This window comes from Lynx canadensis, chromosome D3 (assembly GCF_007474595.2).
Source record: "Lynx canadensis isolate LIC74 chromosome D3, mLynCan4.pri.v2, whole genome shotgun sequence".
In the NCBI taxonomy this organism is placed as follows: domain Eukaryota; kingdom Metazoa; phylum Chordata; class Mammalia; order Carnivora; family Felidae; genus Lynx; species Lynx canadensis.
The window spans coordinates 53,667,667-53,683,312 of record NC_044314.2 but is presented as its reverse complement, the minus strand read 5'-3'; the positions used below and the strand labels follow the sequence as shown (position 1 = coordinate 53,683,312).

At 36.5% G+C, this 15,646-nt stretch overlaps 1 protein-coding gene across 1 annotated transcript in view; it reads left to right on the top strand.

The window, feature by feature from the left end:
* MYOM1 (myomesin 1) overlaps nucleotides 1-15,646 on the top strand; it is a 165,080-nt gene that overhangs the window by 95,842 nt on the left and 53,592 nt on the right. Inside the window, 4 exon segments of the mRNA XM_032595461.1 lie at nucleotides 2,344-2,527; nucleotides 3,015-3,189; nucleotides 5,237-5,358; nucleotides 8,803-8,999. Coding sequence (XP_032451352.1) covers nucleotides 2,344-2,527; nucleotides 3,015-3,189; nucleotides 5,237-5,358; nucleotides 8,803-8,999 — 678 coding nt within the window.

Here is a 15,646-nt window from a genome sequence, read left to right as displayed (position 1 = left end):
GCCCAGTTACACCATGTCTGTGAGCCCTAAAATGGTTGATAGTGAGGGGTTTATTAGCAAGGTTATTGGATGGATCGGTCTCCAGTGTTCCCAGCCTTCCTATACTGTGTTCTTCTCAGCCCCAAACTTTTTTCTCAGATGTCTTATGTCTTCATCTCTTTCTCTCTCATTCCCTTATCAAAAATCTGGTCCTGTCAGAGATAAGGGTTGTATCATTTGCTAGCTCTGTTTCTGCATGCAGGGATGTTTATCAATGACCAGGCACTGTTCTTTTTTTTTCCTTTCATAAAAATTTATGTTTATTATGCTTAATCAAATGTAAGTGATACATCCAAGGAAAAATTTGCTATTTTTTTAAATGAAATTTATTGTCAAATTGTTTTCCATACAACACCCAGTGCTCATCCCAACAGGTGGACCAGGCACTGTTCTAAGCACTCTGCACATGTTAACTCACCTAATACTTACGGTAACCTTATGAGGGAAATGCTTTTATTTTCATCATGCCTATTTTGTAGATGAGGAAACTGAGGCTTCGATGGGGCATATAATTTGCTCAGGGTCACACATTTAGTAAGAGACAGAGCTAGTATTTGAACCTAGACAGTCTGGCTCAGTTTCATATACTGTATCCAACTAGTATACATTGCTGCCTTTCAACCTTCCCTAGCCTGTCTTCTCTGGAAAACATGGATAATCACACAGTGCTACCTCCACACTACTTAGTTCAGAGCACAGTTGAGAAGATTAAAGAGTTACAATGACATAAATCCCCTAGCATAGTGAAAGGCAGCTATTATTTTTTATTATGAAAGTATAAATGACTGATAATTTTTATATGTTCCCCAGGGGAGAATGTGTCAAAATGAATTAAAGCCATAAACTGAAGAATTGAAGGTCTGGGAGAATTTTATCCCTCAGTTATCAGCAGATTGACTGGTTAGGGGGAATTTATCCTCTCTACCCTTCCACACACAATGACACATCATGAAAGATTCTACAAGGGACTTTAGAGGTTACCCTGTCACATTTGCTTATTTTGCAGATGTTAAAACTGAGACCAAACAATACTCATGTGACTCTCCCCAGGTCACATGTCTTATTCTTAACAAAGCTAGGACCAGAGTGGATGCCTCTGGATCCTTTTCACCATACCATGTTGTCTCTCATTTCAAATCCATGAAGGTTATGCCAAACGACATACCAGTATTTTTATAGTCCCAAGAATGTATCATCCCTCACAGCTGGTCACTATATCGCAAGGTTTGGATTTCTGGAAAAGTCTCTTGAAACTGTTCAAAAGTTCCAAAGCAAAATCATTTCTGCTGAAGTTGGGCAGAATTGAGAGTACAAATAGGAGGGGAAAAGGATTACTGAAGACTACTGATAGTTTTCTCACTATATTCTTTACCAAAGTGCAAATAGACACCACATCCTTTCAAGGATTTCAGAGTCACTCTAGACCACTTTAATTCCAAGAATAGAATTGCTTTAAATTAGTTTTTCCCATAATTTATTCTAAAATATGGGTAAGAAAAAAAGAACATCTTTATCTTTCATTAGCTTCCGTCCTTCCTTCCTTCCTTCCTTCCTTCCTTCCTTCCAAATTAAAAAAAAAAATTCATTCATTCAGGATTGAATTGTTGATTATTTCCTATGTGTCAGATACAATTCTAGGCTCTGGAGGATAGCAGTGAACAAGACAACTCGCTGAACTCAATTCACTGAAACTTATTTTCCAATGAAGGAGATGACAAATAATTTCAAATAGAGATAAGTGTTTAAAAAAATAATAAAGCAAGGTAAAGGATAGAGAGTGATGAGAAGGGAACAAAGAACTGTTTCAGATTCTTTGGTAGAATAGGGAGGGGGTGATCAAGAAGGGCTTTCTGAGGAGGTGGTGTTTGAGCACAGACCTGAATGATATTCTGAATCATTAAATAACACTCAATTAAAATAAAAGTTTATAGCAGTGAAAATTAAAGTATCTTATATAGCACATTAAATTGAATTACCCACCCTAAGAATTAGAAAAGGATCTGACCCCAAGCAGTCCTCAAAATAAATTAAGGTCTTTTATAAGTCGATCAGTGATCTTACTTGGTTAATAAAGTCAGTGAAGTATTAAAGTATTTATCAAACAATGCAAAGCCAATTTTATTTAGATAATCCTATGGACTACAGATGCTTCATCCCCATTTCATCCAAATCTCTTCTCCAGTTCAACTCACTGGTAACAGGTAGGTGGTTTGTTGACGGATAAATAAGACTGCTAGATGCCTGGCCTAGAGGTCCCATTTATTCTTGCCGTGCCGTGAATGGGTCTCACTGTTTGGGCTGCAGTGTGACGCAGAGACAGAAAACTGGCAGCGGGTGAACACAGAGCTCCCTGTGAAGTCTCCCCGCTTTGCTCTCTTCGACCTGGCTGAAGGGAAATCCTACCGCTTCCGCGTCCGCTGTTCTAACTCGGCAGGAGTGGGTGAGCCCTCAGAGGCAACGGAAGTGACCGTGGTAGGGGATAAACTTGGTAAGTGTGGAGTTCCCTTGAACAACTGTAAACTTCTTTTACTTCAATTTAAGAAAAACTTCCAAAGCAAGTACTCATCAGAACGTATATGCCTGGAAGCAAAAGTAGTGGCATCCTTCTTTCGTATCATGAATTTAATTGATGACTATACTTGACTGATACATTTCAAAAATTCATTATTATGAATGATGAAGTTATGAAAAGTAAACTTCTTTGGGAGTTTCAACAGTATTGTTAATGTATTTTTTCTGGAGTGGGTTGGTAGGTTCCTGGGTATTTAGTTTATCATTATGCCCCCACACTAACATATTTTTTTTTTTATTTTCTGCTTTAACAAATATAAAGTAAGTAACTGTATGTTTGAGATGATTACTTACGTAAAATTTACGTGTGTGTGTGTGTGTGTGTGAGAGAGAGAGAGAGAGAGATAAGAATGAAGTTTTTTAAACCACACCTGAGTTTGATCATCATTTTCCTCCTTTGTCAGATATCCCAAAGGCCCCAGGCAAAATCATCCCAAGCAGAAATACAGACACATCAGTGGTAGTTTCATGGGAGGAATCCAAAGACGCCAAAGAACTGGTCGGGTACTACATAGAGTCAAGCGTGGTTGGCTCTGGCAAGTGGGAGCCCTGCAACAACAACCCTGTGAAGGGCCCACGGTAACCACAGTGTTGGGGGGTGGGCTGTGGGGAGCCTTCTGACTCTAGAGCATAGAGGCTATCAGGAGGAAATCAGCCATGGACCCATACAGCAGCACCAACATCCAGTGGAGGAAGACTTTTTAAAACATTATGCTTTAAGGGGTGGCTCAGTTGGTTAAGCGTCCGTCTGACTTCAACTCAGGTCATGATCTCATGGTTCATGTGTTCGAGCCTCACGTTGGGCTCTGTGCTGATAGCTCAGAGCCTGGAGCCTGCTTCAGATTCTGTGACTCCCTTTCCCTCTGCCCCTTTCCTTGCTCATGCTCTTTCTCTCTCTCTCTCTCTCTCTCTCTCTGTCTCTTAAAAATAAATAAATATTTAAAAAATTTAAAAAGAACATTATGCTTTATATATCCAAATGAATTAAAAATTGAACATTATCTACTGCTATATATTTTTTTAAAAGTTTACTTGGGATATTAAACACTTAGAAACACATTAATGCCAGCTATGATGGGTTCACTTTATAGCTCTTTTCTGATTCTTTTCCTTTATGCTATTTGTTCTTTCTACCCCTCTTTTGTGGTCTTTAATATCCAAAGTGATAAGATTTCAAGGGTCTAATAGGCTCTAGCTGACATAAAATAGCCAGGCATTTTAAATGAATAGGAAAAAAGTATCAACATTTTACAAATTTTGAACATGGTGAAACTCAGTGCTAAGGAGACATAAGTAACACCAAAAAAAAAGGACACTCAGAATACTTTGCCACTTCTTTACATCTGTTTCTAATGTGGAGAGGGTTTTTTTCTTGCTTTCAAATGTTTTGTCAACCAGCCTTGCAAGTTGATGATGAATTCTGGTCTGCAACCAAACTCTGAGACTCCTTTGATTTAGGACCGATCTGAGAGGAGAATTCCCCCTGCCCCCACCAGAATTGTCATGCAGGCTTGTTAGGCAGCTTCCGGCATGGCCACTTTCAAGTCCAAGGACCCCCATAGGATGAGTTGTTTCTTTTGCAGAACATGAGAGAATAGAGACAAATCAATTAATGGGTGAAAGCAATATGTTTTTCAAGAGATTCACTTGGCCTGTTTACTCATTTCACTGTTACTCTCAGTTCCCAGCATTTTCCTGGGGCTATTTAGAAATGTTTATAGAGGGTGAGGCAGGGTCTGCCTTTCCACAAACAGATGGCAGCTTCTCAAGGGCAGGCACCATTTTCTATTCATCTTTGTGTCCACAATACCTAGCTCAGTGCCTGGAACACTGAAGTGCTCAATAAATATTTGCTGAACTGAGCTGACCTGAAGAATTGGCCTCATTTATGACTGCCTTCATTAAATATTCCAACTTTACTAATGGTAATAGAGTCATTAGCAGACCTGTTATTTCCTCTGGTTACAGTGTTCAGGATGAATTAAAATGTTACAGTGATTCATGAAACAGCTATTTATAGCCATAATAGCTATTAAGGAAGGAGGTTGTTTTATGTGTGAAACTGCCCATGGATTCACACCTCATTACTGGATCCTCATTTCTAAATGGTTATCCATATTTCATCTTATTTTCAGATTCCAGTGTCATTTCTCAAGTCATTATGCCTTCCCTGGTATGCAGGGAAGCAGTAACTAGGCCTCTGTAACAGGGAGCAGCCAGTGTCTTACAGCCATAAGTGTAAGCCTGAAATAGCCATTAATGATATCATTAATATCACCTATTATTTATTAAAAGACTCCTCTATGCCAGACCCTGAAATAAGTACTTTAAATACAGCCAATCTTTACACAAAAGTTATTATGGAGGCATTATTATCCCCATTTTACTGATGAGCACACAGAGCCTCGGAAAAGTTAAGGTACTTAATTCAGGGGAAACCCAGGACTCTGAATTGTTTGATAGAGTTTAGAAAATCGCCTTAATTAGCTGCCTTCTTGTCTAAAGCACATACATTACCTGATCTCTCTACGAATTATTTTTATAAACCCAGATCATTCAGTTAAGCTAAAATCATCTTGTCTAATTTGCCTGCTAGAAAAGTTTTTAAAAACTCCTTTCCTTTTAGATTTACTTGCCATGGACTGGCAACTGGCCAGAGTTATATCTTCCGGGTCAGAGCAGTTAATGCAGCTGGACTTAGTGAATATTCACAGGATTCAGAAGCGATTGAAGTAAAAGCTGCTATAGGTAAGTACCTTCTGCGTAGCTTTGGAGGGCAAAAAGTGAATTTTTGTGTTATAAAGGAAGATACCATCCTCGCCAGAAATGGTTTTAAAGCTTCTAGTACTGCTCGAGGGTTCTGTCCTCAGATGATCATTTTCTCTGACTCCAGGTGACAGCTAACCTTCCATAGCCATCATTTTACAGATCTTCATCACTTACCCAGACTCTGTGCATCTGTAGCCTTGCCATCTTCACAAGTCCGAGTGTCCTCAGATAGTTCCCATTGTGTGAAACTCCATTCTAACTTCGTGCTCATCCTGGGAGTGTGGAGGGCCATCCGGTTCCGTGAAGTGGTATATCACCCATAACCCACGTCATTTTGTACCTAAATGCCATTTCACCTGCGACAAAGCCTGGCTTGTTTTCACTAACAACATGCTTTTTATAAACTCCTCTAAATTTCGTGCAAGATACTTGTGGTTGCTTGGTCATATGCTACATTTCTGCTCACAAAGTAATCAACAGAATAAAACCCGTAATAAAGTAATTGTATGAGTGTACATGATGTGCCTCCCAATCTTAGATAAAGCAGGAAAAGGACCCACATAGTTCAGAGCACTAAAAATGATGTCTGTGATAGAGTGACACACATTTGAAGGGAAAGATTATTTAATACCAGTTATCTTCAGTTATCATGCCGTATTACTTTTTAATATTCCTTATAATGGTAACATTTTACCATTTTACCATTATACGTTCCGTATAAGGTAACTTTTTTTTTTTTTTTTGAGGTTGGGAGGTACAGACCATTAATATTTCAGTAATGTACATAATTCTAGCTGTTATAAAATCAGGATCTTTAATGTATGTCCTGTGCGCTTTATGATCCATTCTGCCCCCTCATTCTGTGAATTAAGAGAACTTAATATCTTTCAAAAAACGTCAGAAGTTTGCTTTTTTCTTGTATATACTTGGGTTCTGCAAATCAAAATGGTTCCTGTTTCTGTCTGTGGTTTTTTGTTCTCATTTCTTCTTTTCCAGAATATGGAGAAGTTGAAATGTTTCCTTGGTGTAAATTATGTGAAACGTGTGCTTTCCATATTTCTTGCAAATCTGAGTGATTTCTGTTAAACTAAGATTACTTGTTCTGTTTGTGGTCCTAATGGTTTCCCCTTTGTTCTGTTAAGTAAGAGCAATTTGGACTGTGTCTGGGCTCAAAGCGTTTCTGTTGTTATCTGGTGATTGTAGGGGGAGGAGTGTCTCCAGATGTGTGGCCTGAACTGAATGATACACCTGGTGGACTAACAGACTCCAGGGGAGGCATGCATGAAGCCTCCCGGCCAACCTTTAAGAAAGATGCTTTGCTTGGTAGCAAACTTAACAAACCTTCACTACCCAGTAGCGCTCACAACCTGGGCCAAACAGAAGTGAGTAAAGTAAGTGAAACAGTTCAGGAAGAGCTTACCCCATCACCACAGAAGGCAGCTCTTAAGGGGAAAAGTAAGTCTGACCCTCTGAAAAAGAAGAAGGACATAGGTGAGAGTTGAAAGAGTCAACTGTTCCATCTGTCTCCATCAGTGTCCTCACCTCATTGTCCGGATCACACTCTTCCATCTGTGTTCACTTTCATCTATGTATATTCTTAATTTTCTGTGTTTTCAGCTATCCATTTGCAATACTTTTGTCTAGTGAGTTGTAAAAGTAATTTTATATGAGCTTGGCTTTTATACATAGTTTACTGTGCTTAATGACAATAGAATAAGGTGATTTGGTTATAGAGTCCTTTTTGGTTTCTCAGACAGACACAGGTTTAGCCTCATTTTGCTAAGAAAATTAGAGCTAAGAGCACAAAGAATTTGAGAATCACAGCCTATGTGAGGTCCTTTGAAATGTTTATGTTCAGTACATGTATAGGAAAAATATTTTACAAAGAAGTCACATTTAGTCAGGATCATAGTTATTAACTTCCATTGTTTATCTTCAGGTGTTCAAGTTATCCTTCATATTTAATTCAAATGAATATGAGTAACATTATCTCTCTGAGTTACCATGAAAAGTTTAATAGGGTATTATAATCATATAAAGCTAAATTCTATGATTTATGAATCACATTCCCAGAACTGTTTTATTTAAGACTATTTCTCAGGAAGCTCAGAATTTTCTGATTAGGATATTTGATACTTGTGTCTTATATATTCTAGGAGACAGTATTTTTCTTATCAAATAAAAATGAAATGATAAGCATATACTGACAAACTATAGCATGCCTGTCTTCCACCCCCTATTACTACCCTACCCCTAACTTCTGTAATGTATTTTTTTGACACCTTTATTGTCCCTTCAACTTTGAGATGGGATATTCATTTGAGAATTCACAGTCAACATTGCTCTGTAATAGGGGGAGAGAGAGAGAGAGAGAGAGAGAGAGAGAGAGAGAAATTTCTTTTTTAATGTAAAGAATGAAGGAGGTTGGTGAGGGGGAAGAGAAACACATGTATTATTTTTAAAATCTTTATTGTTCTGAGAATCTTTTGAATAAGAATAAATAGTTCTTTTTTTCCTATAATCCAAATAAATATTTAGAAAACTCTTTCTGATGTTATTGCACATCTAGATGGATTTCTTTCCACCATCTCACCTTCTCTTTCTTTATCAAAAACCATAATTTAGCAGTTAGGTGAAAAGTTGATCAGCAAAGCCACATAAATGAAGTAAGTCTTTTAAAACATCGTCCACATGTATTTCTGGTTATGCACTAATAAACACAGTGACAACTATTCAGTATTTTGTACTATATGAATAATAGTCCAACATCAGATTAAAAATAATGCAGCAAAAAGTATTATGTAATAAGAGAAAAATCACATGGCAGATTGTGCCTGGCTTTAAAAAAAAAATTTTTTTTTAAGGTGGCATTTAGCTGAGTTCCAGAATAAGATTTGTCCTGTGTGTAGACAGAACTTGTTTAGTTGTAAGGTCTCACAAGGGTATGTATGCCCAAATGGTGAAATGCTATCCTTTTGGAAATAATATGGAAATTCTCAGTAAGGAAATTGAGGGAGAAATTAATATACACATTTCATTTTCCTCAAGGAGCAAATAGAAACAAAACTACATAAAGAAACAAAAATATATATCTTGGGGAAAAGATGTCTTCTTACGGGTAACAGAATCACTTTTCATATTATTGCACCATCTTGCTGTTAGTATTTCAAAAATTATTCTTCCGTGGAGGGGTGGGGCAGCTTCTTTTTATCTTTGCAATAATAATTGCAGTGCCCTTTTTACTGTGTGTTGGCTTTTTTCTCATACACCAGATTGGATGCCAAGTTACTGATCAGTCTCACAATTTAGTCTCATACTGCAAGAGCCTAGTGCCCTCTCACATGGTACTAATGACATGAGTTTAATGTACATAGAATCATAAATGCATTTCTGTCTACTCACGAGCGATTCATATTGCAACAGCGGCACCATCGCCACCCTATGATATCACTTGTCTTGAAAGTTGTCGTGACTCGATGGTTCTTGGATGGAAGCAACCAGATAAGAGTGGAGGGGCTGAAATTACTGGCTATTATGTGAACTATCGTGAGGTAATTGACGGGGTACCGGGAAGATGGAGAGAAGCCAACATCAAAGCTGTCAGTGATGAGGCATATAAGGTAAATGTGTGACCTTCTGTAGTGTGGAGTGTCATGTATGTGATGACACGGTCACTTGCACACCATGCACACTCACCTACACACCCAGCACCTTGTAAAAGATTCATGTCATTACTCCAGGGTCCATTGTCTGCAATGACATGAGTTTTGTCATTGTCATATACGGTAAGTCATATAAGGTAAGTAGAAGTGATCTGACCAGGAAGGATTTGTATTTTCTGATTCATACGCATAAGCAATAACTTCCCAGAACATTTACTGTGAAATGTATATCTATTATAAAAATTAGTGTTTATTTCAAGACTTATGAAATATCTGTAACCAATATGCCACTAGCACCAAGGGTCCCAGGATCCAAATGACTAGATTTTTAACTTTCAGTGTTCAAATGACAAAGGATAAAGGGACATGGGCCTGGGGGTCAGACTCAGCTCACCACTTGTGAAGTGTCCCCCATGAAGGGATGGTTCACATGTGTCTACCCACAAGTTTCCCTTCTTCACTGCTTTGCCCATCTCAGCACACTTGAAGGGTCTTACTGTTGCCACAACTATGCCCCCCCCCCCTCTTTAGAGCATTGTCAGCTGGAGGAAAGTTACTACCTCCTAGTACTCACAGAACCCCAAGCTGTGGGGGCAAGAGCAGGGCGAGGCTGGGGGAATGCTTTCCCTAACTCAGTGCCATGCTTTTTAAATCTAACATTTAAAATTTATGAAATATCACACACATACTGAACACATAAAGAATAAAACAAGAATACTTAAAATAAAATTATGTTTTTAAGATTCTTCCATGTCAATGTGTAGCTATGACTTCATTACTGTGTTGTATTCTATCATAGGACCATCTCACAATCTACTTTTCCATTCAGTTATTGATTGATATTCAGGCATTTTTGCATTCATAGCTGTATCAAACAGTGTAGCTATGAACATTTTTGTTTGCATCTGCTGGCACATACATGCACTAGTTTCTGTAGGTTATTATCTAAAAGTAGAATTGCTGGTCCAGAGAGTCTGTTTGTCTTCAATTTTAGTAGATAATTCTATACTGTTTTTCTAAAGAGTATGAGAATTCCCATTGTTGCACATCCTTCTAACACTTGCTATATTCACACATTCTCAGTTTTGACAGTCAAAGTGTCAAATGAGTCTGAACATCTCTTCCTGTATATACATATTCCACTTGAAATCTCCTTTTATAACATGCCTATTCAAAGGTTTTGCCAGTTTTCTACTAGGTTTTCTTACTGACTGGTGATGTTCTTTATATATTCTGAGTTTAAATCCTTGGTAGCTGTAGAATCTGCGTCTATCTTCTCCCATTTATTGGCTGGCATTTTCTTCTTCCTATGGTAATGACACTAATTTTAATGTCAGATTTATTGTGGCCAGACTTAACAGCATTGGCTTTGTCATTAGTGACTGCTGTACCCCCGCACCCTTTTTTTAAGAGATGCCTTCGCTATTGAAGGTCATGGGGATATTGTATTAGATTACCTTCTCAAAGTTTTATGGTTTGCCACTTACATTAAAGTCATTACTTCACCTATAAATTTTGTGTGTGGTGTAAAGTAAAAGTCAACATTCACTTCCCCCCATGGGTTTTCAGTTGTCCCAGCATTATCTATTGAAAATTGCAGCTATTCTGCTAGGCTATCTGTATCATGTATCAAGTTTCTTTGATGCGAGTGTCTGCTTCCATATTCTCTACTTTGTTCCACTGGTCTCTTTGTCTACCACTGGGCCAGTACCACACTAATTTAATCATTACCACTCTATAGTAAATTTGATAACTGGTAGATCAAATTATCTTCGTTTATTTTTTTATTCCAAGGCTATTTTTAGCCCTTTGCACTTTGATATAAATTGTAGAATTAGGTTACCAAGTTCTACCAAAAAACAAGACAAGCAAAAGAAAATATAATAAGAAAAATTAAACAAAAACATTTTAAAATTCTGATTGGGATTGTATTGACTCTACAAAGAAATTGAGGAATCATTGATATCTTAAAATATATTTTTAATGTTTATTTATTTATTTTGTGAGAGAGAGAATGAGTGCAGGAGTGGGGGAGGGGCAAAGAGAGAGACTCCCAAGCAGGCTCCCTGCTGACAGCAAGGAGCCCAAGGTAGGGCTCAACACGGGGCTCGGCTAGGGGCCTGATCTCAATCCCATGAACCATGAGATTACGACCTGAGCCGAAATCAAGAGTTGGACTAACCAACTGAGCCACCCAGGCGCTCTTGACATTTTTAAAATATTAAATCTTCTAATACATGAACATGATATTTCTCTCCATTTATTTTGGTCTTCTTTAAAGTTTCTCAATAAAGTTTTATAATTCTCCATAAAAGTCCTACACATCATGTGATTTATTTATAGGTGTTACATATTTTCAGTGTTTAAATAGTATATTTTTATATCATTTTGTTATTGCTGGAATATAGAGATATACCTAATTTTATACATTGACTTTACATGTCATTGTTATGTATAGGTTTTTTGCTAAATTGTCTCATAATTTCAAAAAGCTACCTATGAACTCTTTTTGATTTTTTTATGTATCATCATAGAGATATGCCTAATTTTTATACATTGATTTTACATGTCATTGTTATGTATAGGTTTTTTGCTAAATTGTCTCATAATTTCAAAAAGCTACCTATGAACTCTTTTTGATTTTTTATGTATCATCATATCATCTGCAAATGACAATTTACTTCTTCATTTCCAGATTTTATATTTTTTGCTTCATTTTCTTAACTTTCTGCTTAGAGTCTTTACAAAATGTTGATAGAAGTAGTGGTCTTGGTCATTCTAGACTTGATCTTTATCTTAAAAGAAAACCTTTCAACATTTCACTGTTAAATGTTATATTTACTCTCAGTGTCTGATAGACATCTGTTATCAACTAAAGGAAGTTTCCTTCTGTTCCTAGTTAAGAATTAATTTAAATTATCAAATATTTTTTCTGAATCTATTGATATGGTTATACAATTTTTCTCTTGAGTTTTAATGTGGTATATTCTACTAATTGTCTAATGTTAAAACAACCTTGCGTTCCTGGCATAAATCCAAACTGGACATTATGTATACTGTGTCTGTATATTACTTGATTTTTTTTTTTTTTGCTTATTATTGTTTAGGAATTTTTGCCTCTATGTTCATGAATGGAATTACCCTGAGACTGTAATGAATTTGATATAAATACCTGACAAGGATAGTACTGGAAGTGAAATTCCAGGAAAATCTCACTTTATTGAGATATAATTCACATATTGTAAAATTCACCCAATTAAAATGTTGCTTTATATATTTGAAGGGATGTTATTAGATGCATATGAAGTGACTTTCTGTATCACTAACAATGTGTTTTTCCTTAAAGTCTATATTATCTGTTATTAATAGAAACTTACCAATTTTCTTTTGGTTGGTGTTTGCATGGTATATGATTTTTCATCCTTTAACTTTCTATCTATCTTTAACTTTATGCTTTATATGTGTCTTTTAAAAATAGTATAGGGTTATGTATTTTTTCCTACCTGAGAGTCTTTGTCATTTAACTAGAGTAATGTTACTACTAGTTTCTGGGTTTGTTTTTGGTGGTTATTGTAGAAATTACCGTGAGCAAATTAACAGTCCAGTCTGAATTTATTCTATTGTTTTACCCTTGTCTGAGAAACATAGAGCCTCAAAATACCTTAAGCCGGTTCCCAACTTGTATGCTATTGTGTGTGGTAAGTCTTTTTTTGAATCCAAAAGTATTGTTATTATTGTTTTATCTCAATAATTATTTAGATTTATCTACATATTTTACATTTTATTTGATTTATATCTTTGGCCTTCCATTTGAGATTACTTTCCTTTTGTCTAAATTAAATAGTTTAGAATGTTCTTTAGTGAGGGTATTCTGAAGATACATACTCTTCACGTTATCTGAAAATAACTTTATTTCATTCTTCAAAACATTTTTTCTGGATAAAAATTATAAATAGTAGTTCTTTTCTTTCACAGTTTAAAGGTATAATTTCACTGTCTTTTGGCTCATTGTTGCCACTGACATGTCAGCTCTTATTTTTATTTTTTTAAGATTTTTTTTAAAGTAATCTGTGTACTCAATGTGGGGCTTAAACGTATAACCCCAAGTTCAAGAGACACATGCTCTACCAACTGAGCCAGCCAGGCACCTCAACATGTCAGCTTTTAGTCTGTTTGCTCATTGGAAGATTATTTGTCTTTTCTCTTAGACAACTTTTAATATTTTCACTGTCTCTTTGGTGTGCTACAGTTGAAGTAGTATGTGTCTAGGTATAGGTTTTTAACAATGTCTCTTCCAAGGATTGTGACTGGAGGAGGATTTTTAACCTGTGGGTTGGATTTTTTCAGGAAGATCTTTCTGGAAACTCTAAGCCACTATCTCCTAAAATATTGTTGTGCTCCCTTCTCTCCCCTCTTCTCCTGAAGCTCTAGTTAACATGCATTTGGCGTTCTCATTCTATCTTCCACGTCTATTAACGCTCTTCTCTCTTTCCCATCTTTGTGTCTTTCTCCACTGTGGTCTGTGTAATTTCTTATAACTTTCTAATAGTTTACAGAGTTGCTCTTCTTTCATCTGATTTCCTGTTAATCACATCCCGTTTATTTTTTTTTCTTATTGTATTTTCCCTTTTATAAGTCATATTTTACAAAATATTTTATAGTTTGCTCTCTCCTGCAGATATTTTAAATTTGTATTTTATATTTAAACATAGTAACCATAGCTTTTTCTAATCTATGTCAGATGATTACATCACCTAATATCTTTGCAGGTCTATATCTGTTATCACTGGTTTGTTGTCTTGCTCATGGTATCTTGTTTTCTATGCTTGGTTATCCTTGATTATGTGATGCTCATTGTCCTTAAAATATTACTTGCATTAAGAATTTGAGGTTTAGCATGAAGGCATCTTTCTCTGGAGAAAATATGTATTTGGCTTCTGCAAAGTACCTGGGGATACCCCATGTTCAGTGTTTTTCTTAAATCAAGTATAAGGCTTTAATTTTTTGGACAGTCAAGCAATGTGAATTTACACTGTATGAAGGCAGAATGATTTCTAATTCAACTTATCCCAGAGAGTAAAAACCCTTTGGGGTTCCAGCTTAATTGTAGAGGGTTCCCTTTATTATCTCCTTTTTGGTTTGGCTCTAGGCTTTTGATTTCTGAGTCCCTCTACTTGTCAGATAATCACAAACCAAAGGTCAAAAAAAATTTTTATTGGCCAGTTCCCCAAAGTAAAAGCCACTTCGATGTTTCATTTATCTCTCTTTGTTCCTATTTCCCTTTATGCTGGCCTGATAATTCTGTAACATCTTGACACTAATTTTGATGCTTTTGAGAAGATTTTTAAAGATATTTTTATCTAGTGTTTTTTAATTTTTTAGCAGGGTGATATCTCTAGAGCCTAGTTCACCATTGCCAGAAATAGAAGTCCCATGCCCCAGTATTTCACCTAAGCCTAGAATGACCAACTTTTCCAGTTTGCCTAGGACTCTCCTAGTTTCAGCACTAAACTGCCTACAATCCTTAGAAACCCCATAATCCAGGAAAATTGACTAGTTGTTCACACAAACGGAGCCCCAGAACAGCTGGTACCTGAATAAGTGCTTTTAGATCCAAGTTATCTACATGATGAATAGTTTCCTCTTAATTAACAAGATTTCCCCTTCTTAAAGGGAGTGTATGTATGTGTGTGTGAATCCAAAAAGGGAGTTTGTATTATTCTGTTACCAAAAACATATAGCCATTGTATTCTACTTGTACCCTAAATAACTGGCAATACACCCTCTTGCAGATGAACTATGACTTCATGATCAAATCAGGAGTAGACTGGATCAGAGATATATATTTGTCTTAAGTCATACAAGGGTAAACTTTGTTAACTCAGGTGTTTACATCAATACCTCCATTTATTAAGTATTTTTAGTGCTCAAAGGATTGTTCTAGTCCATGGATTTTTTTTTTCACACTAGTATATTCTGTCATTTCTATTTGCAAATGTTTTCACCTTCCTTATTTTATCACATATATGTTACAACAACCCAATTTCTTCTGAGGGATATAGAAAATATTAGGTCTCTCAGTAAGGAGCACAAAAACAACAAGATTTTAAATATTTGATTCCTAGTTTAGAATTCTCTTAATTTTTATCTGTACAAGCATTAATTTCTATTGCTGCATAGCAAATTAACACAACTTTGTGACTTGAAAAGACTCACATTTGTTATATCACAGTGTCTGCAAGTCAGGAGTCTACATATGGCTCAGATGGGGCTTCTGCTCCCCGTCTCACAAAGTTTTAATCTAGGTGTCACCTGGGCTCAGTTGCATCTGGAGCTGAGTTTCCTCTTGCAAACTGATTCAATTGCTGGCAGAATTCAGTTCCTTCAGCTCTGAGGCTGGGGCCCTCTGCTCCTACAGACTGCCCTTTCTCCAAATGTGAGTGGCTAGGCATTTCTCAACCTGACATTTGCTTCTTCCAGGCCATCAGGAGAGTGTTCTCATTAAGAAAGTCCCAAACCCCATTTTAAGAGCTTTTCAATCTGATTAAATCAGGCCTACCCAGGATCATCTCCCTTTAGATGAACTCAAAAATAAACTAAGTAGA